General features: G+C 44.5%; 1 protein-coding gene across 1 annotated transcript in view; it reads left to right on the forward strand.

The window, feature by feature from the left end:
• The window catches only part of LOXHD1 (lipoxygenase homology PLAT domains 1), a 285,489-nt gene that overhangs the window by 70,614 nt on the left and 190,900 nt on the right, over positions 1 to 23,975 (forward strand). The window contains exon 10 of the mRNA XM_058168108.1: positions 6,303 to 6,463. Within this exon, the coding sequence (XP_058024091.1) occupies positions 6,303 to 6,463 (161 nt within the window). The remainder of the gene's footprint in view (positions 1 to 6,302; positions 6,464 to 23,975) is intronic.

Raw genomic sequence — 23,975 nt, forward strand, 5'->3', positions numbered from 1 at the left:
TGTTTTTTATAATAAGTTGCTGTAAGACCATCTGTACCAGGGTTTTCCCATTTTAATTGTTTAATTGCCTCCACTATTTCTCCAGTAGCTATCGGCCAATTCAGTTCCTCCCTCTGTTCTAATGTTAGAATATTAACCTTATAATCTTTCAAATAATCATAAATGTCCCTATTCAATATTTTGTCTTTTGCATATAGTGCAATATAAAATTCTGAGAATGCCTTTTTAATTTTATCCTGTTGGTATATCTCTTTACCTTTATATTCTATTTTTTGTATGACACGTGCTTTCTGTTTCTTCCTTAAATTATATGCCAACCATCTCCCAGGTTTATTTGCATTACAAAAGGTATTATGTTTAGCATATTGTATATTCGTTGCCACCTGGTCTGCCATTAACATATTAAATTGACTCTGTAATATTTTTATAGCCTCTTTAAGTTTGTGATCTTGTGGGTTTTGAATTAATAACTGTTGCTTCCTTTGAATTTCTTCTTCCAAATACCTACGCTGCCTTTGTTTATTATTCCTTTGCCTATTGTCCAAGTAAATCAATATCCCTCTAATAAACGCTTTGCTCGCCTCCCACACAGTTCCTATAGGTGTCCCTTTGTACATATTAAAATCAAAAAATTCTTTTAACTGTTTCTTACAATAAGTTACATTATCCTCATATCTAAACAGATTTTCATTCAACCTCCATGTTCTACCACCTTTTTTCCCTTGTAATAATTCCATCCACACTGGGCTATGGTCAGTTAAACACCTCGGAAATATCTTCGTTTTCTTCACCCTAGAAAGCAAGTCATTAGAAATTAAGATAAAATCAATACGTGAAAAAGATTGATGCCTATCAGAAAAAAAAGTAAAATCTCTCTCATCTGGATTCCGTAACCTCCATATATCTCTAAACTCAAAGTCTTCCATCATTTCAAAAAAGGATTTTGGTACTGAAGGCCAGCTCGTTGATCCAAAATGGGGAAGGAGACAGAACAGTACGTGTGCCCTCAGTGCCAAAAAAAGGTTCACCATCACTGCCCTATACCATTCCAGACCAATGGTTGTCCAATCTCTTCTTAAAAACTTCCGGTATTGGAGCATTCACAACTTCTGGAGGCAAGTCGTTCCACTGATTAATTGTGGACCCCAGTGAATAAACAGGAGCGTTTCAGTTAGGGTTATCTCAAACATTTCCCATCAATTAAAACACATTTTCCTCCCTTCTGGGGAGAGCTGTCCAGGACAAAAGAACTCTGTGTACAGAAATACAGAGAGAGAAGTTGTAGTTTAGAGATTGACTTAATCTTCTGGCTGACATTTAGGAGCAGATACATCTGTTGAAACATAGATTTATGTGGTGGAAAGAATGCAGGGAGAGAGAAGAGAGACCAACGTTAAAAGCATAAGAAAATATTCTTGAGGCTGATCCTTGCATGAAAGAAAAGTAATGACAAGCTTTCTTTAGGAAATAATAATAATAATAATAATAATAATAATAATAATAATAATAATAATAATAATAATAATAATAATAATAATAATAATAATAGAGCTTGATTACAAAGCTAGACACGACCGAGTTGCTAAATTAATCCATTGGTCATTATGTAAAAAATACGACTTGCCTGTATCCAAAAAGTCATGGGAACATAAAGTGGAAAAAGTTATAGAAAATGAGAAGGTAAAGATCTTGTGGGAGTTTCGAATACAGACGGATCATCACTTGAAACACAACACACCAAATATCACAGTTGTGGAAAAACAAAACGTACAATTTATTGACATCGCGGTACCAGGAGATGCCAGAGTCGAAGAAAAAGAACTGGAAAAAATCACGAAATATTGCAACTTGGCCATCAAAACTACATGGCTATGAATGAAACATGTAACAGTGATACCTATTGTCATCGGGGCACTTGGTACCATGTCCAAGAATTTGACAAAACACATCAACAAATTGCAGCTCTCTGCAATAACACCAGCAGAACTGCAAAAAACTGCGCTACTTGGAACATCGTACATCTTAAGAAGGTACTTGGTTGATACCTAGGACGCTGGCAGCAACCTGTATCAACCATTAGCACCAGTCAATGCTATTTGTGATGTATTTTTGAATGTTCAGTTGACTGAGTTTCATTTTTAATGAATAAAGTATACAATAATAATAAGGATGATGATGTTAATCCCTGGGATGCAAAATCCATAAAAAAGAGAGGGGCAGGAAAAACACCAAACAGTGCATCACTCAAATGGAAGATCAGACTGGAAAATATGAATAGCAAGATGAGAATCAGATGCAAGTAAGGTAGAACAGAAAAAAAGAAAAGAAGGGAACAAGAACAAGAAGACTAAAGAATATCCAATCATCACTTAGAAACAAGGAAGATCAAGGAAGCACTGGAAATAATGAACCAGCAAATAACAGCCATAGCAAGAAGATTAGCAGAATTGGACATGACTGGACTGGGGAAATCTTTACTTTTTACTTATCACTTTAGTGGTCAATAGTGGTGCATCCCCCCCACTCCTCCTCCTGTGTTTTCACCTAGGCTTCCTGAGTCATTAAACACACGAGTAGTCCCAAAAACCTCTTTTATTGCAACAGCTGTGAATTCTGTTCATTCACAGATGAGTCCCAAATAGTTGCAAAGAGTCCTTTGGGATAAGGCTGGTAATCACCCACCTTTATCTCCCTTGACACGCTGCCAAAGACCTAATTGGAAAAGCCACACAGAGTCCAGAATCAAACAGAGCTTCAGACTTTAAACTGCACAGAATTAACAACGTTGCTTCCTGCAAAGGCCCACATTTATTTATTTATTTATTTATCAAATTTATATACCGCCCTATCTCCCGAAGGACTCAGGGCGGTGTACAGGCATTTAAAACACATAAATACAATATAAGAAATATAAAAACAGTTAAAAAACTTATTCTAAACGCCTATTAATTTAAAATTAAAAATATAAAATAAAAGCCAATTTAAAAACCAGTAATTTAAAATTTAAAATTTAGCTCAGCCCTGCACAATTAAATAAATGTGTTTTAAGCCCAAGGAAGGTCCGAGGTCCAAAGCTGACGAGACCGGGGTAGTTCATTCCAGAGGGGCCCCACAGAGAAGGCCCTTCCTGGGTGTCGCCAGACGACATTGCCGCTGACGGCACCCTGAGAGACCTCTCTGTGAGAGCGCACGGGTCGGTGAGAGATATTCGGTAGCAGTAGGCGGTCCCGTAGTAACCCGCCCAATGCCATGGAGCGCTTTAAAGGTGGTCACCAACACCTTGAAGCGCACCCGAAAGCCACAGGTAGCCAGTGCAGCCTGCGCAGGATGGGTGTTATCACGGGAGCCACGGGGGCTCCATCTATCACCAGCGCAGCCGCATTCTGGACTAACTGCAGCCTCCGGATGCCCTTCAAGGGAGCCCCATGTAGAGAGCATTGCAGTAATCCAGGCGCGACGTCACGAGTGCGTGGTGACCGTGCATAGGCATCCCGGTCCAGAAAGGCGCAACTGGCGTACCAGGCGAACCTGGTAAACGCTCCCTGGAGACGGCCACAAATGATCTTCTAGAGACAGCCGTTCATCCAGGAGGACGCTAAGTTGCGGACCCTTTCCATCGGGCCAATGACTCGCCACCGATGGTCAGCGCGGTTAGCTGACTGTACCGGGATGCCGGCATCCACAGCCACTCTGTCTTGGAGGATTGAGCTTGAGCCTATTTCTCCCCATCCAGACCCGTCGGCCTCCAGGCACCGGGACAGCACTTCAAAGCTTCGTTGGGGTGGTCCGGTGTGCACAGCTGGGTGTCATCCGCATACAGCTGGTACTTCACACGAAACCACTGATGATCTCACCCAGCGGCTTCATGTAGATGTTGAACAGGAGGGGCGAGAGGATCGACCCTGCGGCACCCCACAAGTGAGGCGCCTCGGGGCCGACCTCTGCCCCCGTCAACACCGACTGCGACGGTCGGAGAGATAGGAGGAGAACCACCGATAAGCGGTGCCTCCACTCCCAATCCCTCCAACCGGCGCAGCAGGATACCATGGTCGATGGTATCGAAAGCCGCTGAGAGGTCTAATAGGACCAGGGCAGAGGAACAACCCCTATCCTGGCCCTCCAGAGATCATCCCTGCGACCAAAGCCGTCTCCGTGCTGTAACCGGGCGGAAACCGGACTGGAACGGGTCTAGATAGACAGTTTCATCCAGGTGCAAGGGAAATTGATATGCCACCATACTCTCTACAACCTTCGCCGCGGCGGGTTGGAGACCGACGATAATTACCTAAAACAGCCGGGTCCAGGGACGGCTTCTTGAGGAGGGCCTCACCACCGCCTCTTTCAAGGCAGGCGGAAGACACCTCCACCAAAGAAGCGGTCGTAATCGCCTGGAGCCAGCCTCGTGTCACCTCTCGAGTGGCCAGCACCAGCCAAGAGGGGCACGGGTCCAGTAAACACGTGGTGGCATTCAACCTACCCAACAACCTGTCCATGTCCTCGGAGCCACAGGGTCAAACTCATCCCAAACAATGTCACCAAGACCGCCTCGAGCATCTCACCCGCATCACGCAATCTTGGTCCAGACCATCCCGAAGCTGAGCGATTTTATCGTATAGATAACCGTTAAACTCCTCAGCACGTCCCTGCAGCGGGTCATCCGCTCCCCTGGTGTAGGAGGGAGCGAGTCACCCAAACAGGGCGGCTGGGCGGTTATCTGCCGATGCAATGAGGGAGGAGGCGAGCTACGCTTCCTCTATGCCACTAGGTAAGTCCTAGTATAGGACTTCACTAGTGTCCGATCAGCTTCCGAATGGCTAGACCTCCAGGAACTCTCTAGGCGTCTTCTCCGGCGTTTCATCCCTCTCAGCTCCTCGGAGAACCAAGGAGCCGGTTGGGACCTGCGCCGGGTCAGAGGCCGCAAAGGCACGACACGGTCTAAGGCCCCCGCCGCGGCCCGTTCCCAGGCCGCAACAAGTTCCTCAGCCGAGCCGTGAGCCAGACCCTCAGGAAATGGCCCAAGCTCCCTCCGGAACCCATCCGGGTCCATCAGGCGCCTGGGGCGGAACCAACGTATCGGCTCCGCCTCCCTGCGGTGGTGAATGGCGGTCAGAAAGTCCAGGCGAAGAAGAGAGTGATCTGACCATGACAAAGGTTCAATGACTATTTCCTTTCCAATGACATGCCTTTGCTCTTCTTTTAAGTCTTATGGGAGGGGCCAATCATCTCCAAGCCCTAGTCCCGAGTCTTTTGTTTTAACTGTTCTTGCCTGCTGGCAGCTCTGTGCATGCGTGTATTGGGAACAGGCTCCCCCTGTTTCTCTGCCTCGCTCAGGTCTGATTCTGGAGGCTCCAGAGGAAGCACGTACCTCCAGATGGCCCTTCCTCTGCCTCCAACGCAGAGCCCTCGTCCGCGTCTTCCCCAGACTCCAGGACTGGCCCATATTCCTCCCCAGCCTCCTCACTGTCCGACTCTGCTCTGCGGGCCGCCGGCAGACCACCTCCTCCTCCTCCTCCTCCTCCTCCTCCTCCTCCTCCTCCTCCTCCTCCTCCTCCTCCTCTTCTTCTTCTTCTCCTCCTCCTCTTCTTCCTCCTCCTCCTCCTCCTCCTCCTCCTCCTCTTCTTCTTCCATCTTCCTCCTCCTCCTCTTCTTCTCCTTCTCCTTCCCCTTCTCCTCATTCCCTCCTCCTCCTCCTCTTCTACTTCTTCTCCTCCTCCTCTTCCTCATTCCATCCTCCTCCTCCTCCTCCTCCTCCTCCTCTTCTTCTTCTTCTTTATTTCTTTATTTCTTTATTTCTTTACTAGATTTTTATACCGCCCTTCTCCCGAAGGACCCAGGGCGGTTCTTCTCCTCCTCCTCCTCATTCCATCCTCCTCCTCCTCCTCCTCCTCATTCCATCCTCCTCCTCCTCCTCCTTTTCTTCTTCTTCTCATCCAATCTTTTTCCTCCTCCCTTCCTCCTCCTCTCCTCCTCCTCCTTTTTCTTGTCCCCTCCTCATCCCCCCACTCCTGGTTATCCCAAAAGGATATCATGCTGAACAAAAACCTAAACTAGGAAGTCTGATCCAAATTCCCAGTGTGTTATCGATGTCACAGAGCAACCTGGGAACGAAAAACATCACCCCAATTATTCGTGTGATTTTAGTTATTAAATGAAAAGGTGTTCATATGACTGTAAATCCAACCGGGTTTATGCATGGATTTTCAATTTGTTTTCAGTTTCTTCTTTAAATTGGGTTGCTCTTTATCACCAATCTGGTCATCTTTAAAAATAATCTAATTTTTTTTTAAATGTATTTTTGACAGAAAATCCTTGGTCACTGTGGATCTGGACGAGTGACATTAAAGGTGCCGGAACAGATGCTCCCATTTTTCTCCAGGTTTACGGTGACAAAGGAAAATCCGATGAAATGAAATTAGATAATAACTCCGATAACTTTGAAGCTGGACAAACGGACAAATTCATGGTATGGTTTCTTGTGTTATATTTCTGCTTCAAGCTCAGTGGAAAAGTTGTTATTTGCAACATGGTGGAGCAGTGGTTAGAATGCAGTATTGCAGGCTGGCTCGGCCCACTGCCAGTAGTTTGATCCTGACCGGCTCAAGGTTGACTTAGCCTTCCATTCTTCTGTGGTAAAAGGAGGACCCAGATTGTCGGGGGACAATTTGCTAACATTGTAAACGACCCAGAGGGTGCTGTAAGGCAGGGGTGAAATGCTCCCGATCCAATAGAGATGGCAGCGGGTAGTTTGGAGAACCGGTAGCAAAAATCCCTACCCCCCACCTGCCCCAGCTGAGCCGTGTGATCATCAGAGTTTTTTTAAAAAACTTTTAAAAGCATTTGTTCTTCGGCCGAAGAAAAAATGCTTTTAAAAGTAAAAAAAAAAGCCTCTGATGATCGCACAAGCTCAGCTGGGATCATCAGAGGCTTTTAAAAGCATTTTTCTACAACTTCTTCAGTCGAAGAGGTTGTAAAAAAAGCTTTTTAAAGGCTCCTCTGGCGATCCCAGCTGAGTTGCCTGATCGCCAGAACCTTTTAAAAGCATTTTTTTACAACCTCTTCGGCCGATCAGGCGATCAGGCAACTCAGCTGGGATTGTCAGAACCCTTTGAAAGCTTTTTTTCCTCTGGCGATCCCAGCTGAGTTGCCTGACCATCATAGGCTTTTAAAAGCATTTTTTACAACCTCTTTGGCTGAAGAGATTGTAGAAAAAATGCTTTTAAAAGTAAAAAAAAAAAAGTTGGCCACACCCACCCAGTCACATTACTCCCCTACCAAGCCACACCCACAGAACCGGTAGTAACAAATTTTACATTTCACCCCTGCTGTAAGGCACTGTGAAGTGATATATAAATCTAAGTGCTATTGGTATTATTGCTAAGTTGCATGGAACGGGGGCCAAATTCTTGTTGTTTTCTTGAAATAAATCGGATGGCATGAAGAATAAATCTTTGTTATTAATGTGAAAATGTTTCATAGACCTTAGAAAAATAAGGGGAAAATTGCAAAAAAAAAAAAGAGAGACATGGCCAGAAATTTTATTGAATTTTTTTTTTTTTTTTGCATTTATATCCCGCCCTTCTCCGAATACTCAGGGCGGCTTACACTATGTCAAGCAATAGTCTTCATCCTATTTGTATATTTATATACAAAGTCACCTTATTGCCCCCAACAATCTGGGTCCTCATTTTACCTACCTTATAAAGGATGGAAGGCTGAGTCAACCTTGGGCCTGGTGGGAATTTATACTACTTTATACTTTATATATATATAATTTATACTACGACTTAACACTTCGACTTTGAATAGAAAACACAATGATCTTATTAATGCATAATATATTCCTTAATGTGAGTTGTTGGCTTGTGGTTTATTGAAATGATCTATTATTATTTATCATTTTATGAGAATCAGGATTCTATTGTTTTTTTCAACAGACCAAGGTTTAACATTTCCTGGCTTGGTGTTATATGGAAATAGAGTCCTTGGTGCTCCCTAACCTTGGTTGTTTTCTTGCAGGCATTTCATTACCCAAACATCATCAGTTGACTAACACTGAAAATGTTACCTACTGTATTTTTCAGAGTATAAGATGCACCTTCCCCGCCCCCAAAAAGAGGGTGAAAATCTGGGTGTGTCTTATACTCCTAATGTAGCCCTGCCCAGCTTCTCAAATGGAGATTTCAGAGGCTGAAAAAAGCATAAAAAATGAAGCTTCAGAAAAGAAGCCCCCAAACAGCTACAGAAAAAAATCCTCCAAACAGAGCTTCAGAAAAAAAGCCTCCAAACAGTTTCAGAAAAGAAACCTCCAAACAGCTTCAGGAAAAAAGCCCCCAAAGAGACCTTTAGAAAAGAAGCCTCCAAACAGAGCTTCTGAAAAGAAGCCCCCAAACAGAGCTTCAGAAAAGAAGCCCCCAAGCAGAGCTTTAAAAAAAAAGCCTCCAAACAGAGCTTTAGAAAAGAAGCCCCCAAACAGAGCTCCAGAAAAGAAGCCCCCAAATAGAGCTTCAGAAAAGAAGCCCCTAAACAGAGCTCCAGAAAAGAAGCCCCCAAACAGAGCTTCAGAAAAGAAGCCCCTAAACAGAACTTCAGAAAAGAAGCCCCCAAACAGAGCTTCAGAAAAGAAGCCCCCAAGCAGAGCTTTTAAAAAAAAAGCCTCCAAACAGAGCTTTAGAAAAGAAGCCCCCAAACAGAGCTCCAGAAAAGAAGCCCCCAAGCAGAGCTTTAGAAAAGAAGCCCTCAAACAGAGCTTCAGAAAAGAAGCCCCCAAACAGAGCTTCAGAAAAGAAGCCCCTAAACAGAGCTTCAGAAAAGAAGCCCCAAACAGAGCTTCAGAAAAGAAGCCCCTAAACAGAGCTTCAGAAAAGAAGCCCCCAAACAGAGCTCCAGAAAAGAAGCCCCCAAACAGAGCTTCAGAAAAGAAGCCCCTAAACAGAACTTCAGAAAAGAAGCCCCCAAACAGAGCTTCAGAAAAGAAGCCCCCAAGCAGAGCTTTAAAAAAAAAAGCCTCCAAACAGAGCTTTAGAAAAGAAGCCCCCAAACAGAGCTCCAGAAAAGAAGCCCCCAAACAGAGCTTTAGAAAAGAAGCCCTCAAACAGAGCTTCAGAAAAGAAGCCCCCAAACAGAGCTTCAGAAAAGAAGCCCCTAAACAGAGCTCCAGAAAGAAGCCCCCAAACAGAGCTCCAGAAAAGAAGCCCCCAAACAGAGCTTTAGAAAAGAAGCCCTCAAACAGAGCTTCAGAAAAGAAGCCCCCAAACAGAGCTTCAGAAAAGAAGCCCCTAAACAGAGCTTCAGAAAAGAAGCCCCCAAACAGAGCTCCAGAAAAGAAGCCCCCAAACAGAGCTTCAGAAAAGAAGCCCCTAAACAGAACTTCAGAAAAGAAGCCCCCAAACAGAGCTTCAGAAAAGAAGCCCCCAAGCAGAGCTTTAAAAAAAAAAGCCTCCAAACAGAGCTTTAGAAAAGAAGCCCCCAAACAGAGCTCCAGAAAAGAAGCCCCCAAACAGAGCTTCAGAAAAGAAGCCCCTAAACAGAGCTTCAGAGGCTTTTTTATCTGAAGCTGTTTCGGAGGCTTTCAGAGGCAGAAAAAAGTTTTTTCTAAAACGGAGTTTCAGAAGTTTCAGAGGCAGAAAAACAAAACAAAACAAGCAAGGCACAGAGCTCACAACCAAAACAAACCACTGGAACCTCCAAACAGCTTCAGGAAAAAAGCCCCCAAAGAGACCTTTAGAAAAGAAGCCTCCAAACAGAGCTTCTGAAAAGAAGCCCCCAAACAGAGCTTCAGAAAAGAAACCCCCAAACAGAGCTTCAGAAAAGAAACCCCCAAACAGCTACAGAAAAAAATCCTCCAAACAGAGCTTCAGAAAAGAAACCTCCAAACAGCTTCAGGAAAAAAGCCCCCAAAGAGACCTTTAGAAAAGAAGCCTCCAAACAGAGCTTCTGAAAAGAAGCCCCCAAACAGAGCTTCAGAAAAGAAGCCCCCAAGCAGAGCTTTAAAAAAAAAGCCTCCAAACAGAGCTTTAGAAAAGAAGCCCCCAAACAGAGCTCCAGAAAAGAAGCCCCCAAACAGAGCTTCAGAAAAGAAGCCCCTAAACAGAGCTTCAGAAAAGAAGCCCCCAAACAGAGCTTCAGAAAAGAAGCCCCTAAACAGAGCTTCAGAAAAGAAGCCCCTAAACAGAACTTCAGAAAAGAAGCCCCCAAACAGAGCTTCAGAAAAGAAGCCCCCAAGCAGAGCTTTAAAAAAAAAGCCTCCAAACAGAGCTTTAGAAAAGAAGCCCCCAAACAGAGCTCCAGAAAAGAAGCCCCTAAACAGAGCTTCAGAGGCTTTTTTATCTGAAGCTGTTTCGGAGGCTTTCAGAGGCAGAAAAAAGTTTTTTCTAAAACGGAGTTTCAGAAGTTTCAGAGGCAGAAAAAAAACAAAAACAAGCAAGGCACAGAGCTCACAACCAAAGAACCTGTTGCTAAAATTGACCACTGGGAACAGCTGATTGGGGGTATTCAGGGAGGCCAATCCACCTGCCAATCAGCTTTTTTTCTTATTTTCCTCCCCAAAAACTAAGGTGCGTCTTATACTCCGGTGCATCTTATACTCCGAAAAATACGGTAGTTTAGGTAACGAAAGATCTGCAAGAAAACCACGAAGCTTAGAGAGCATCGAGAACCCCTCATTTTAATCCTGGGCTACAAATATTCTCCTTGATTGGAAATAAGAGTCTACAATTCTAATCCTTGCTTTGAACAGGAAAGAATACCTGTTAGTCCTTTCTAATTGGATTACGGCTGTTTGTTTAGTGACCAAAGTTACAACAACATTGGAACAAGTGACTTACGACCATTTTCCACAATTCTGACCGTTGCAACATCTGCATGGTCATGTGATCAGATACTGGGCAAGTGGCCTCTTATTTATGACGGTCGCGGTGCCCGGGGTCACATGATCAACTTTTGCAACCTTCTGACAAACCAAGTCAATTTGCAAGCCAGATTCACTTAACAACCAAGATACTAACTTAACAACTGCAGCGATTCGCTTAATGGTTGCGGCAAGAAAGGTTGCAAAGCAGGGCAAAATCCACTTAGGAAATGTCTCACTTAGCATCAGAAATTTTAGGCTCAATTGTGGTCATAAATTGAGGATTATCAGTAGATATCAGTAGAGCGCTCAGTATTAATGTCCTCCATTCACTCTTTTATTTGTTTAACAGCAAGATAAAAGGAAGACTATCTCTTTCTTCTTCTTCTTTTAACGACCCCATAATTCCTTGCAGGGTGGAGTCTGGGCAACGGAATGGAGCTGAGTGTTTACTGGCCGGATGCCCTTCCTATTGCCAATGCAGAGTTTTGTTCAGCAGATATAGCCACATTGTGTTACCTCATGCCTCCCACCGACCCGTACGCTCGCACAGAGAGGGCCTTCTCAGGGTGCCGTCCGCCAGACAATGCCGGCTGGCGGCCCCCAGAGGAAGATCCTTCTCTGTGGGGGCCCCCACTCTTTGGAATGAACTCCCCCCTGGTTTACGTCAAATTCCTGACCTTCGGACTTTTCGCCGCGAACTGAAAACATATCTGTTTGTTCGTGCGGGGCTTTCTTAAATTGTTTAATTTTAAATTTTAAATTTTTTCTCTGTTTTTAATTGGGGTTTTTAGATTCTTAATTATTCTAATTCCGGCCATATAGTATAATAAGTTTTTTAATTGTATTTTAACTGTATATTGCTTTTTTTTTTTTTATCCTGGCTGTACACCGCCCTGAGTCCTTCGGGAGAAGAGCGGTTTATAAATCTAATAAATAATAATAATAATAATAATAATAATAATAATAATAATAATAGGAGACGACTTCCGGTGTCCGGTGGCAACGGACGTCTGGAAGGCTTCTCCTGCCTCCAGTGTCCCCATCCGGCCGCCGCCTTAGGGGCCAGGTGTTCGAAAAGGACACCTGCCGTCTGAGTGCTCGCCAGGGGCCTCCCAGCCGATATCCAGGACTGGGGGGACCGATGCTGGCGCGTCCTAGGCTCGGCGGGGTGCGGAGGCCACAGGCCGCGGCCATTACTTTGGTCGTCGCCTGGGCCGCTGTGCCCGGTGACACCGGGGCTTTGGATTTATAATTGCAGCAGCCTGGTGGTGAACAGGAACGGAGAAGAATTGAGGAATGAAGAAGGGAAGGAATATCGGCAAATGTGGTGGAGTACTCCGGAGTGCGGGGGTTTTCTCCCCTGCGACTGGAAGAATCTGAATCACTTTGGAGAGAGAGAACTTAAAATAACAAGATTACGGTTTTGTGGAGCTCTGGAGAAGAGGTGATGGAGAAATTTAGGAGGGAGGTTTGAGGCCCCCTCCTCTGAGGAACAATGGTGGCGTCCAGCTTCCGCCTTCACTATGAGAATTTTCATGACATCACTTCTCTTCGGCTTCCTGGTTGATTAACTGTACTCTGGACTCGTTGCTCCTGTGAGTGCCCCCTGGTGGATCCGGAGGGAATTATAAGGATACTGTGCCTGCCTGAGGATTTTGAAAATTTTTTTTTAAATGGCAAAGGTCAGAGACCAACTGCTGGAGAAATGGAGAATTCTGGAAAAGTTATCTAAGATGGACAAGAAACTGGATGAAATAAGAGCAGAAATTGTGACTATCCAAAAGGATTTAAAGGATACTCAACAAGTCTCAGCAGAAAATAAGCAGAAAGTGGAAGGTCTGGAGGGTGAGATGCGGGCAGTGCAGAAAAGAGGGAGGCGACAAGCAATGCTGTGCTTGGACTACAGATGGATAAAATGTCTTATTTCCTTAGGTTTCAAAATTTGGAAGAAGTGGACCAAGAAGACTTGAGAGATGTTGTGACTAAACTGTTGGGAGAATTTCTTGGAGAGGTGTTGATTTTATGAATTGGGATGTGGATCGAGTTTATAGAGTTAATTCACAATATGCACGCACGCATGCAGTTCCTAGAGAGGTTCATGTCAAATTTGTGAAAAGAGGCGAGAGATGAAATTCTTAGAAAACATAGGAGTGGGGCACTGACTTATAGGGGCAGGAGATAGCCATTCTGAGGCAGATTCCCAGACAGGTACGTGAAATGAGAAAGAAATATTACTTTTATCAAGCAAATTGTACCAGAAGGAGTGGGCTTCAGATGGCTGATGCCAGAGGGATTGATGATTTTCCGGGAGGGCATTACGAAAAAATTTAGTACATTTGCGGAGGCTGCGGCCTACGTGGAGGAACACAAAGCCCTCTTGGATTTAGATGACCCAGGAGTTGAAGAAGGGGAGGTTATAGACCATGGGGCGGAGGCGGCTGCCGCTGTTGCGACCCTGGAGTTGGGTCAGGCTGAACCCAGAGTTCTGAGATCCAAAACTAGGAAGTGATAAAGATATTTGGTATTGTGTTGGTTTTTCTTATTCTCTTTCGTATGATATTCTGATTATTCTTGACCCTTCCTCATTGTGTATGTAAGATTGAAACTTAGCTACTTCGTTTCACCTGCTTGCCATATGGCTGTTGTATGTGTTTAAAATTTTGAGTAAAATTCTTATCATGTATAAGAAAAATGAAAATTTACCATACCTGATATGTATTTGCATAAATCTTTTTTGACCAATAAAAACTTTTTTTATAATAAAAAAATAATAATAATAATAATAATAATAATAATAATAATAATAATAATAATAATAATAACAACAACATTGTGCCCAGAGAGAGAAATATCTGCCTCTACCTAGGGTTGAACTCACAGCCTCCTGATTGTCAGGCGAAAGCTCCACCACTAGGCCACCGCACCACCGCACCACTCAGCATGACCTCTGTAGATGCCATACGCTAAATAAATAAAACCTAGAACTAAGGAGAAATTTCCTGACAGTTAGAACCAGGGGTGAAATCCAGCAAAATTTGGCAGGTTCCGGAGAACCGGTAACGGAAAGTTTGAGCAGTTTGGAGAACCGGTAGCAGAAAGTTTGAGTAGTTCAGAGAACCAGCAAATACCACCTCTGGCTGGCCCCAGAGTGGGATCGGAATGGAGATTTTGCAATATCCTTCCCCCAGGAGTGGGAAGGGAATAGGGATTTTGCAGTATTCTTCCCCTGGAATGGGGTGGGAATGGAGATTTTGCAGTATCCTTCCCCTGCCATGCCCACCAAGCCACACCACACCACGCCTCCCAAGCCACGCCCACAGAACCGGTAGTAAAAAAAAATGGATTTCACCATTGGTTAGAACAATTAATCAGTGGAACAACTTGCCTCCAGAGATTGCAAGTCCTCCAACACTGGAGGTTTTTAAGAAGAGATTGGACAATCGTTTTGTTAGGGCTGTGGTGGCTCAGGCTGTAAGATAGCCTGTTATCTAAACACAGCAGCCTGCAATTACTGCAGGCTCGAATCCCACCAGGCCCAAGGTTGACTCAGCCTTCCATCCTTTATAAGGTAGGTAAAATGAGGACCCAGATTGTTGGGAGGGCAATAAGTTGACTTTGTAAATATACAAATAGAATGAGACTATTGCCTTACACACTGTAAGCCGCCCTGAGTCTTCGGAGAAGGGCGGGATATAAATGTAAAAAAAATAATAATAATCTGTCCCACTTTAGTTAATTAGCAAAGAAAGATTCCTGGTTCATTGTTTTCCAAGAGTATATGTGTAGTCCTCACCTTACGACTACAATTGAGCCCAAAAATCCTGTTCGTTAAGTGAGACATTTGTTAATTGAGTTTTGGCCCATTTTACAAGCTTACTTGCCACAACTATTAAGCGAGTCACCGCAGTTCATAAATTAGTAACAAGGTTATTAATTGAACCTGGCTTCCCCACTGATTTTGCTTGTCAGAAGGTCGCAAAAGGGAATCACGTGACCTGGGATGCAGCCCAATGGTTGTAAGTATGAACCAGCTGCCAAGCATCTGAATTTTGATCACAGGATCATGCGGATGCGTCAGAGGTTGCAACTGTGAAAAACAGTCAAAAAAAATCACTTTTTTCATTGCCGTTGTAACTGTGAATGGTCACTAAATGAACTGTCGTAAGTCAAGGACTAGCTGTACTTTATTGAAAGTGAAAGTGGTTACAGAATGAAGCTGAATCTGCCGGCTTGCTGTGCAAAGGATACAATTAACTTTCTCTTTCCTCCTGGGAACTCCCCCTGTTATCTATCAATGTCCAATAAGGAGTTCTCACGTTGTTTGAACAAGGGGTCTCCAGTCTTGGCAACTTTAAGTCTTGCGGACTTCAATTCCCAGCTTTGCTGGCTGAGGAATTCTGGGAGTTGAAGCCCGCAAGTCTTAAAGTTGCCAAGGTTGGAGACCCCTGGATTACGTAACGGACCTTCAGTTCACGCCTTCACCATCTCTGCATACTTTTGGCTGATTTTGGACTGGATCGGTATGCCTCCCTATTTGGGTCAGCATGGCTTCACTTCCAAGCCTCCCCTTCCTTATCCTCCCACATTCCAACCTCTTCCCTCCCCCCCCCTCCCGGTTGCTAATGTCTGGATGGGGAGAAACAGACTCAGACTCAATCCATCCAAGATGGAGTGGCTATGGATGCCGGCACCCCGGTACAGTCAGCTGCAACCGCAGCTGTCTGTTGGGGGCGAGTCACTGGCCCCAACAGAGAGGGTATGCAACTTGGGTGTTCTCCTGGATGGACGGCTGTCGTTTGAAGATCATTTGGCGGCCGTCTCCAGGAGAGCCTTTTACCAGGTTCGCCTGGTTCACCAGTTGTGTCCCTTTCTGGACCGGGATGCCTTATGCACGGTCTGTTGTGTCTTGTCCGCTCTCACCGCAGCTGGGGTCTGCTTATCTGCTCCCGAACACTGAGGAATGTATGCCTCCCGGCCCCAGTTCTGGCTCCATGCCCAGACAAGCTGCAGAGGAGGGGGCACCTCCCGGTCCCAGCCCTGGCTCCATGCCCAAGCAGGCTGCAGAGGAGGGAGCATCCCCCGGCCCCAGCCCTGGCTCCATGCCCAGGCTAACGGAGCAGCTAGACCCCTCCCCCTCCTCCACAGCATGTGAGCCTGAGGAAAGTTTACTTCCAACAACAGCTGATTGGAGTGACCCTCACATCAGAAGATTGGAGAGGCGGAGGCAACAGAAGGAAGGGAGGGGCAGGCCTTAATGAGTGCTGAGTCATGGAGCCACACCCCATGGCCTATATAAAGGATCTGCTTTCTGGCAGTCTCTGAGTCAGGCAAAGTCGAACTTATCTTGCTGAAGTCACTTACTGGTCTCCTGCCTGCTCTGAGGACTTTGCTAGGACTTTGGGCAGAGCTGCAGAGGCAAGCCTGATTCGGATTTCCCTGACCCGGCCGTCAGCGGAGGAGTGGGACACGACACGGTCACTCATGCTCTCATCACTTCTCGTCTGGATTATTGCAATGCTACCCCTGAAGTACACTCGGAGACTCCAGTTAGTCCAGAATGCAGCTGCGCAGGTGATCGAGGGAGCTTCACGTTGCTCCCGGGTAACACCGCTCCTGCGCAGTCTGCACTGGCTACCTGTGGTCTTTCGGGTGCGCTTCAAGGTTCTGGTTACCACCTTCAAAGCGCTCCATGGCTTAGGGCCCGGGTACTTACGGGACCGCCTGCTGTTACCTTATGCCTCCCATCGACCCGTACGCTCTCACAGAGAGGGTCTCCTCAGGGTGCTGTCCGGCAAGCAATGCCGGCTGGCGGCCCCCAGGGGAAGGGCCTTCTCTGTTGGAGCCCCTACCCTCTGGAACGAACTTCCCCCCGGTTTGCGCCAAATATCTGACCTTCGGACCTTTCGCTGGGAATTAAAAACTTACTTATTTATCCAAGCGGGACTGGCCTGATTTTTAAATTTTTTAAATTTTAAATTTTAATTCTTTGTAATTTTATATGGGCTATTTTAGGTTGGGTCAATTGACGGTTTTAATTCGGCCATTATTGAATATGTATTTTAAATTGATATTTTAACTTTGTATACTTTATTGTTTTTATCTTTGGCTGTACACCGCCCTGAGTCCTTCGGGAGAAAGGCGGTATAAAAATTTAAATAAATAAATAAATAAATAAATAATAAATAATGTCAGGTTGGCAGGATGTGATGCGAAGCTAGCAGAATGGCAGCCATGACATAATATTTGTCTGAAACGGTATCGGGTTTCCTGCCTGAGCAGAGGATTGGATTAGAACCGTGATGGTGAACTTATGGCATGCGTGCCACAGGTAGCACACGTAGCCATATCAGTGGGCACACGAGCTCAGCTCCAGAGCGCCTGCGCGTGCTGGCCAGCTGATTTTCGGGCCTTCTGCATCCACCAGAAGTAGAGAAACAGGCTGTTTCCTGCCTCTGGAGGACCTGCGGGGTGGTGGGGAAGGCCTGTTTTTATTTATTTATTTATTTATTTATTTATTTATTTAATCACATTTTTATACTGCCCTATCTCCCGAGGGACTCAGGGCGGTTTACAGCCTATTAAAAACACAAATACACAAATACAGATACAAGATAAAACACTAATTAAAAAACTTATTGAATAAGGCCGAATTTAAAATTATAATTAAAATAATAAAACCCCATTAAAAGCTAAATTAAAATTAAAATCCTAGCCCAGTCCTGCACAAATAAATAGATGTGTCTTAAGCTCGCGGTGAAAGGTTCGAAGGTCGGGAAGTTGACGGAGTCCTGGGGGAAGTTCATTCCAGAGGGTGGGAGCCCCCACAGAGAAGGCCCTTCCCCTGGGTGTCGCCAGTCGGCACTGCCTGGCGGACGGCACCCCAAGGAGTCCCTCCCTGTGAGAGCGCATGGGTCGGTGGGAGGCAGTCGGTGGCAGCAGACGGTCCCGTAAGTAACCCGGCCCTAAACCATGGAGCGCTTTGAAGATGGTTACCAAGACCTTGAAGCGCACCCGGAAGGCCACAGGTAGCCAGTGCAGTCTGTGCAGGAGTGGTGTCACATGGGAGCTACGAGGGGCTCCCTCTATCACCCGCGCAGCCGCATTCTGGACTAACTGGAGCCTCCGGGTGCTCCTCAAGGGAAGCCCCATGTAGAGAGCATTGTAGTAATCCAGGTGAGATGTCACGAGAGCATGAGACTGAACCAGGCATCCCGGTCTAGGAAGGGGCGCAACTGGCGAACCAGGCCAGTTTTCTCTCTCACCTGGCTCCAGACCCCCTCTAGGAGTCTCTGGAGGCTGGGGACAGCAAAAAAGTCACTTCCTGTCCAACTGGAAGTTGGGAAACGGGCCGTTTTTGGCCTCCGTAGGGCCTCCGTGGGGGTGGGGAAGGCTGTTTTCGCCCTCCCCAGACTCATAGAAAGGCTCTGGAGCCAGGTGAGAGAGAAAAACGGGGCTACTGGGCCATTGTGTGCCAAGAGCAAGGGGAGGCAGAGTGGGGGGGGGTCGCATGCATGGAAGCGGGGCACATAGAATTATGGGTGTGGGCATGTGCGCACGTGACCCTCCCCCACTCCTGGTCCTTCCCCCCTCCAAGATCCCTTCCGACTCTGTCATTCTGCTTCTATTAATACTTCTAGAAAATGTATTTTCCCAGTTCTACTATTGTCATAGGAGATGGGCTAATAGATCTTGTCCAAGAGAAGGAGGAGGAGGCATGGTCCTATTTCTCTAATTCTTCTTCCAGGAAAGTAATTCCGAAATAGGGCTTTAATTATTAAAAAACCTGGGCTACAGTTGAGCAGAAATCTGACAGCATTAATGTCAGCATTAACCATGTTTGATCTCTTACAATACTGTAGGTGAATCATTTGCAAGATTTCTTTTCTACTTCTCCTGCATAAAATAGATCCATTCATACTTTCCCTACATTATGAAATGTGATTTTGATTTCATATTTAAGGGCCTGGGAATTTAAAACTGTACACAACTTCTAGGAAAATACATTTTTTCATAAATTTTTAATCAAGACTTCGGGGTGGGAACTCTCCACCAGCCCTAAGAATAGAAAAGACACTTTTTTTCTTTCTTTAATTGTGTCAGAACACCTGCTAAAGCTAGATATGTAACATTCAATACCGAGCAAGTAAAACAGACATAAAATAGGCCAGTATTTCTCAGTCTTGGCCGCTATAAGATGAGTGAACTTCCACACCCAGAATTCCCTAGCCAGCTCTGGAATTCTGGGAGTTGAAGTCCGCACATCTAAGAGCGGCCAAGGTTGAGAATCACTGAAATAGGTCATAAAAATACAGCACGTTTAAAAATATGGGAAATAACTGAGATGAAAACTAATGATATTCACCCAGTATGGGGCCATGTCGATAGCATTTTCTGTCATCAACATGAGGTCTTTCTCTGTCAGGGTTGAAGGACATTGTATGCATCTTTGGATATGTGAGATGGATTGTTGTGCCTCACATTCACACACTGTGTCTTTGTGTGACACACAGTGTGTCACGAAAAGACATTGCCTGAATTCCTCAGGTTTGAAACCCAAATGCTCAGATAAATTTTTTCAGATAAGTTTTTTCCCGAACGCGGTCACTGCTAAAAAAATAATTCCCTCAACACTGTCAAACTATTTACTAAGTCTGCACTACTATTAATCTTCTCATCGTTCCTATCACCCATCTCCTTCCACTTATGACTGTATGACTGTAATCTTGTTGCTTGTATCCTTACGATTTCTACTGATATTGTTTCCTTATTTGTACCCTATGACTGTCATTAAGTGTTGTACCTTATGATTCTTGATGAATGTATCTTTTCTTTTATGTACACTGAGAGCATATGCACCACAGACAAATTCCTTGTGTGTCCAATCACACTTGGCCAATAAAAAAATCTATTCTATTCTGTTCTGTTCTCTATTTTCTATTCTATTCTATTCTATTCTATTCTATTCTATTCTATTCTATTCTATTCTATTCTGTTCTCCATGCATGCAAAATATTCACAGGCCACATGTGAATAGCCCGACCCATTTTGCAGCCTCCAATTGTTTCTTGGAAAACTTAACCTATTTTGTGTTAAAAGTAAAAAAAAACAACCCAGTCCTTTTTACTTTGGTGTTGATACTGTTGGAGGCAGAAAAAGGTTATCTACCCCAAGATATACAATTCTGGGCATTTGCCTCTCATATAATTTTTTCTGTGCCATAATCTATAATTCTGAAATCCTTTAGCTCAATAACATCAGTTAATTTATTTTTTATTTATTTATATTTATAATTATATTTTTATACCGCACCATCTCCCGAAGGACTCAGAGCGATGTACAGCCAATATTAAAATATACATAACACTATGATATAAATATAATAAATAAACACTATTTAAAAAACAATTTAAAAACAAATATTTAGTGGCCGAATCACTAAAACGGTCGAAGACCGATTAAAAACCCATTAAAATTTCGCTAAAATACATTCTTAGGCTAGTCCCGCTCGGTGAAATAATAAAGTCTTTAGTTCACTCTTGAAGGCCCGGAGGTCGGGGAGTTGGCGTAACCCCGGAGGTAACTCATTCCATAGGGCTGGTGCCGCCACAGAGAAGGCCCTCCCCCTGGGGGCCGGCCAACCTACATTATTTGGTTGACGGCACCATGAGGAGGCCCGCTCTGAGGGAGCGCACAGGTCGTTGGGAGGCAATCGGTGGCAGAAGGCGGTCTTGCAAATACCCCGGTCCTAAGCCATGGAGCGCTTAGTTAATGGTGCTGGCAGATGTCTACTTTCATTTCAAAAACAACAATCCTAAAATTGGCACTTTTACCCAGTTTGAGTAAGGAAATGTCTGCAAAAAACAACAGAATAAAACAGAATTGAAAGGGACTTGGAGGTTTTCTAGTCCAACATCATGTTCAAGCAGGAAACCCAGCACCAATTCAGAAAAATCACTTCTTAAAAACCTCCAGTGTTGTAGCACCCACAACTTCTGGAGGCAAGTTGTTCCACTGATTAATTGTTCTAACTGTCAGGGAATTTTTCCTTAGTTCTAGGTTGCTTCTCTCCTTGATTAATTTCCATCCATTGTTTTTTGTCCTGCCCTCAGGTGCTTTGGAGAATAGCTTGACTCCCTCTTTTTGTGGCAGCCCCTGAGATATCAGAACATCGCTGTCATGTCACCCCTAGTCCTTCTTTTCATCAAACTAGACATACCCAATTCCAGCAACTGTTCTTTATATGTTTTGGCCTCCAATCCCCTAATCATCTTTGTTGCTCTTCTCTGCACTCTTTCCAGAGTCTCAACATTTCATTTTATATTGGGGAGACCAAAACATGTTTGAACTATATCCTGGTTCCTGATTTCTTGCATCTAACACTAATGTGAGTTTAGTCTCCTGGACTTGGATCTGGTTCACATATTGTGGAAACCCAGCTACCAATTTTAACAGTTGTCCCTAAAATAATCTCAACCCTGTGAAGACACCAAAATATTTACTTTTCTCCTTCAACCAAAGCCTGATAAAACTTCAAACCAAGATTACTTACAAGCAAGCACAGAGAGCACCAAGGACTCCTCATTTCAACCCTGAGCTGTAAATATTTCCCTTTATTACAACTAAAATTAAAATTAATGCCCACAATTTCACAAGACAGCTGCACCTCGCACCATCCTTGCATAACCTTTAGTGAGAGTTGGCCACCCTTGCCTTTTCAATAAACTATAGATTTATTATTTAATGCCATCAAATTGATTGATGCATTGATTACTTGATGGAAAATGTTCATTTTCGTCTGGTCCAGCATTTCTATCACATGGTAACATGTGATAGAAACATGTTACCATGAATAAGAAAGCTGCCAAAAAAGCCAATGCAGTTCTAGGCTGCATTAAGAGAGGGATAGAATCAAGATCATGTGAAGTGATAATAGAATAGAATAGAATAGAATAGAATAGAATAGAATAGAATAGAATAGAATAGAATAGAATAGAGTGGAATGGAATGGAATGGAATGGAATGGAATAGAATGAAATAGAATAGAATAGAATCAAGATCATGTGAAATGAATAGAATAGGATAGGATAGGATAGGATAGGATAGGATAGGATAGGATAGGATAGGATAGAATCAAATCGAATTTTTTATTGGCCAAATGTGATTGGACACACAGGGAATTTGTCTTGGTGCATATGCTCTCAATGTACATAAAAGAAACAATCAATATCAGTATAAATTGTAAGGATACAAGCAACAAAGTTATAGTCATAAGTGGAAGGAGATGGGTGGTGGGAACGATGAGATTAATAGTAGTGCAGACTTAGTAAATAGTTTGACAGTGTTGAGGGAATTATTTGTTTAGCAGAGTGATGGCATTCGGGAAAAAACTTTATTTTATTTATTTATTTATTTATTTTGTCACAACATCATACAAAAAGATTATATAGTATATAAACATATATAGGAAGAAGAAAACAACAACAACAACAACAACAACAATAGGACAGGAACGGTAGGCACGTTTGTGCGCTTATGCACGCCCCTTATGATCCTCTTAGGAATGGGGTGAGGTCAATAGTAGAAAGTTTTTGGTTAAAGCTTTTAGGATTATGGGAAGAGACCACAGAGTCAGGTAAAGTATTCCAAGCACTGATGATTCTGTTACAGAAGTCGTATTTTCTGCAATCTAGATTAAAGCGGTTAACATTAAGTTTAAATCTATTGGTTGCCCTTGTATTATTGCAATTAAAGCTGAAGTAGATTATTATCCTTGTGTCTAGTTGTGTGCAATGGTGTGCAATGCTCTACAGAGTCATTTTGAGGGTAGGAGTTGAAACAGTTTATATTCAGGATGTGAGGGGGTCTGTAAATATTTTCACAGCCCCCTTTTTGACTAGTAATACCACTTTATAATGCCTTGGTAAGGCCACACTTGGAATACTGCATCCAGTTTTGGTTGCTATGATGTAAACAAGATGTTGAGATTCCAGAAATAGTGCAGAGAAGAGCAACAAGGATTATTAGGTAACTGGAGACTAAAACATATGCCGGAATTGGGTACATTAAATCTAGTGATAATAAGGATTAGGAGTGACAGTATTTGAGGGGCTGCCACAAAGAAGGAGGTGGGCCAACCTATTCTCCAAAGCACCTGAAGGCAGGACAAGAAGCAAAGTGTAATGTATCTTTAAAAGTTTTGGAGGGAAACTTGGGCAGGAAATAGCACGTTGCTGATTGGTTGAAGCCTCAGCCAAAACTGTATATAAAGAGGGGTTTTACCGCATGTGTTTGCTGGGTTCACTATAAACTAAAGAGCTGTTGTCACTCATCTGGTCTCCTGCCTCGTTATTGCCCGAATCTAACACTGGCGACGAAGGTGGGATCTCGAGGCAGCGAGATCACACGAAAGAGCTGAATTAACCAGGAATTAGCGAACCCAGGCAGTAAGGGGCGGAAAGCAGCGATGTCCAGCTACACACCGCCAGCGCCATTTGACCCAGCTAAGGAGAAATGGGGGTCGTACATGGCTCGTTTCGAGTGTTTCCTCGAGCGAGCGAACTCAAGGAGTCTCGGACAATCGGAAGAGACTTCTAAGCCACTGCGGTCCGGAGGTTTTCGACACCGCAGAATCGCTTTCAGAGCCAACGCCGGTACAGTCGGTACCGTGGCAAACTCTGCAAGCGGCACTTGAGCACACTACGCACCGACACCCTCAAGTTCGTCCAACGGTTCGAGTTGCGACAGCGGGTACAGCGAGGGTGAATCGATTAGTGTGTACATGGCGGCGTTGAGAAAAGCCGCGAACCATTGTGAATACAGAGATTTGGAAGGCGCATTGCTCGACCAGCTCATTTGTGGGGTCAGGGACATCCGACTGCGGCGGCTGCTGTCTAGAAGCAACCTGGCGCTGGCGATAGCCTGGGCGAGCCAGGGCTCACGAGATGTCCACCAAGCGGCGGAGACCCTGCAAATGCCGAGCGCCAGGGGTTGGGCGAAAACAACCCGGTCCACAATGAGGAAGTCAGGCCGAATCGGAGGTGAGGAAAGGGAGTTTTCCACACGGGAGGCCGGAGAGAGAGGACCGGGCGAATGCGTGAGCTGCAGGGGCCAACACCAACGACAACAC

This window comes from Ahaetulla prasina, chromosome 2 (genome assembly GCF_028640845.1).
Source record: "Ahaetulla prasina isolate Xishuangbanna chromosome 2, ASM2864084v1, whole genome shotgun sequence".
In the NCBI taxonomy this organism is placed as follows: domain Eukaryota; kingdom Metazoa; phylum Chordata; class Lepidosauria; order Squamata; family Colubridae; genus Ahaetulla; species Ahaetulla prasina.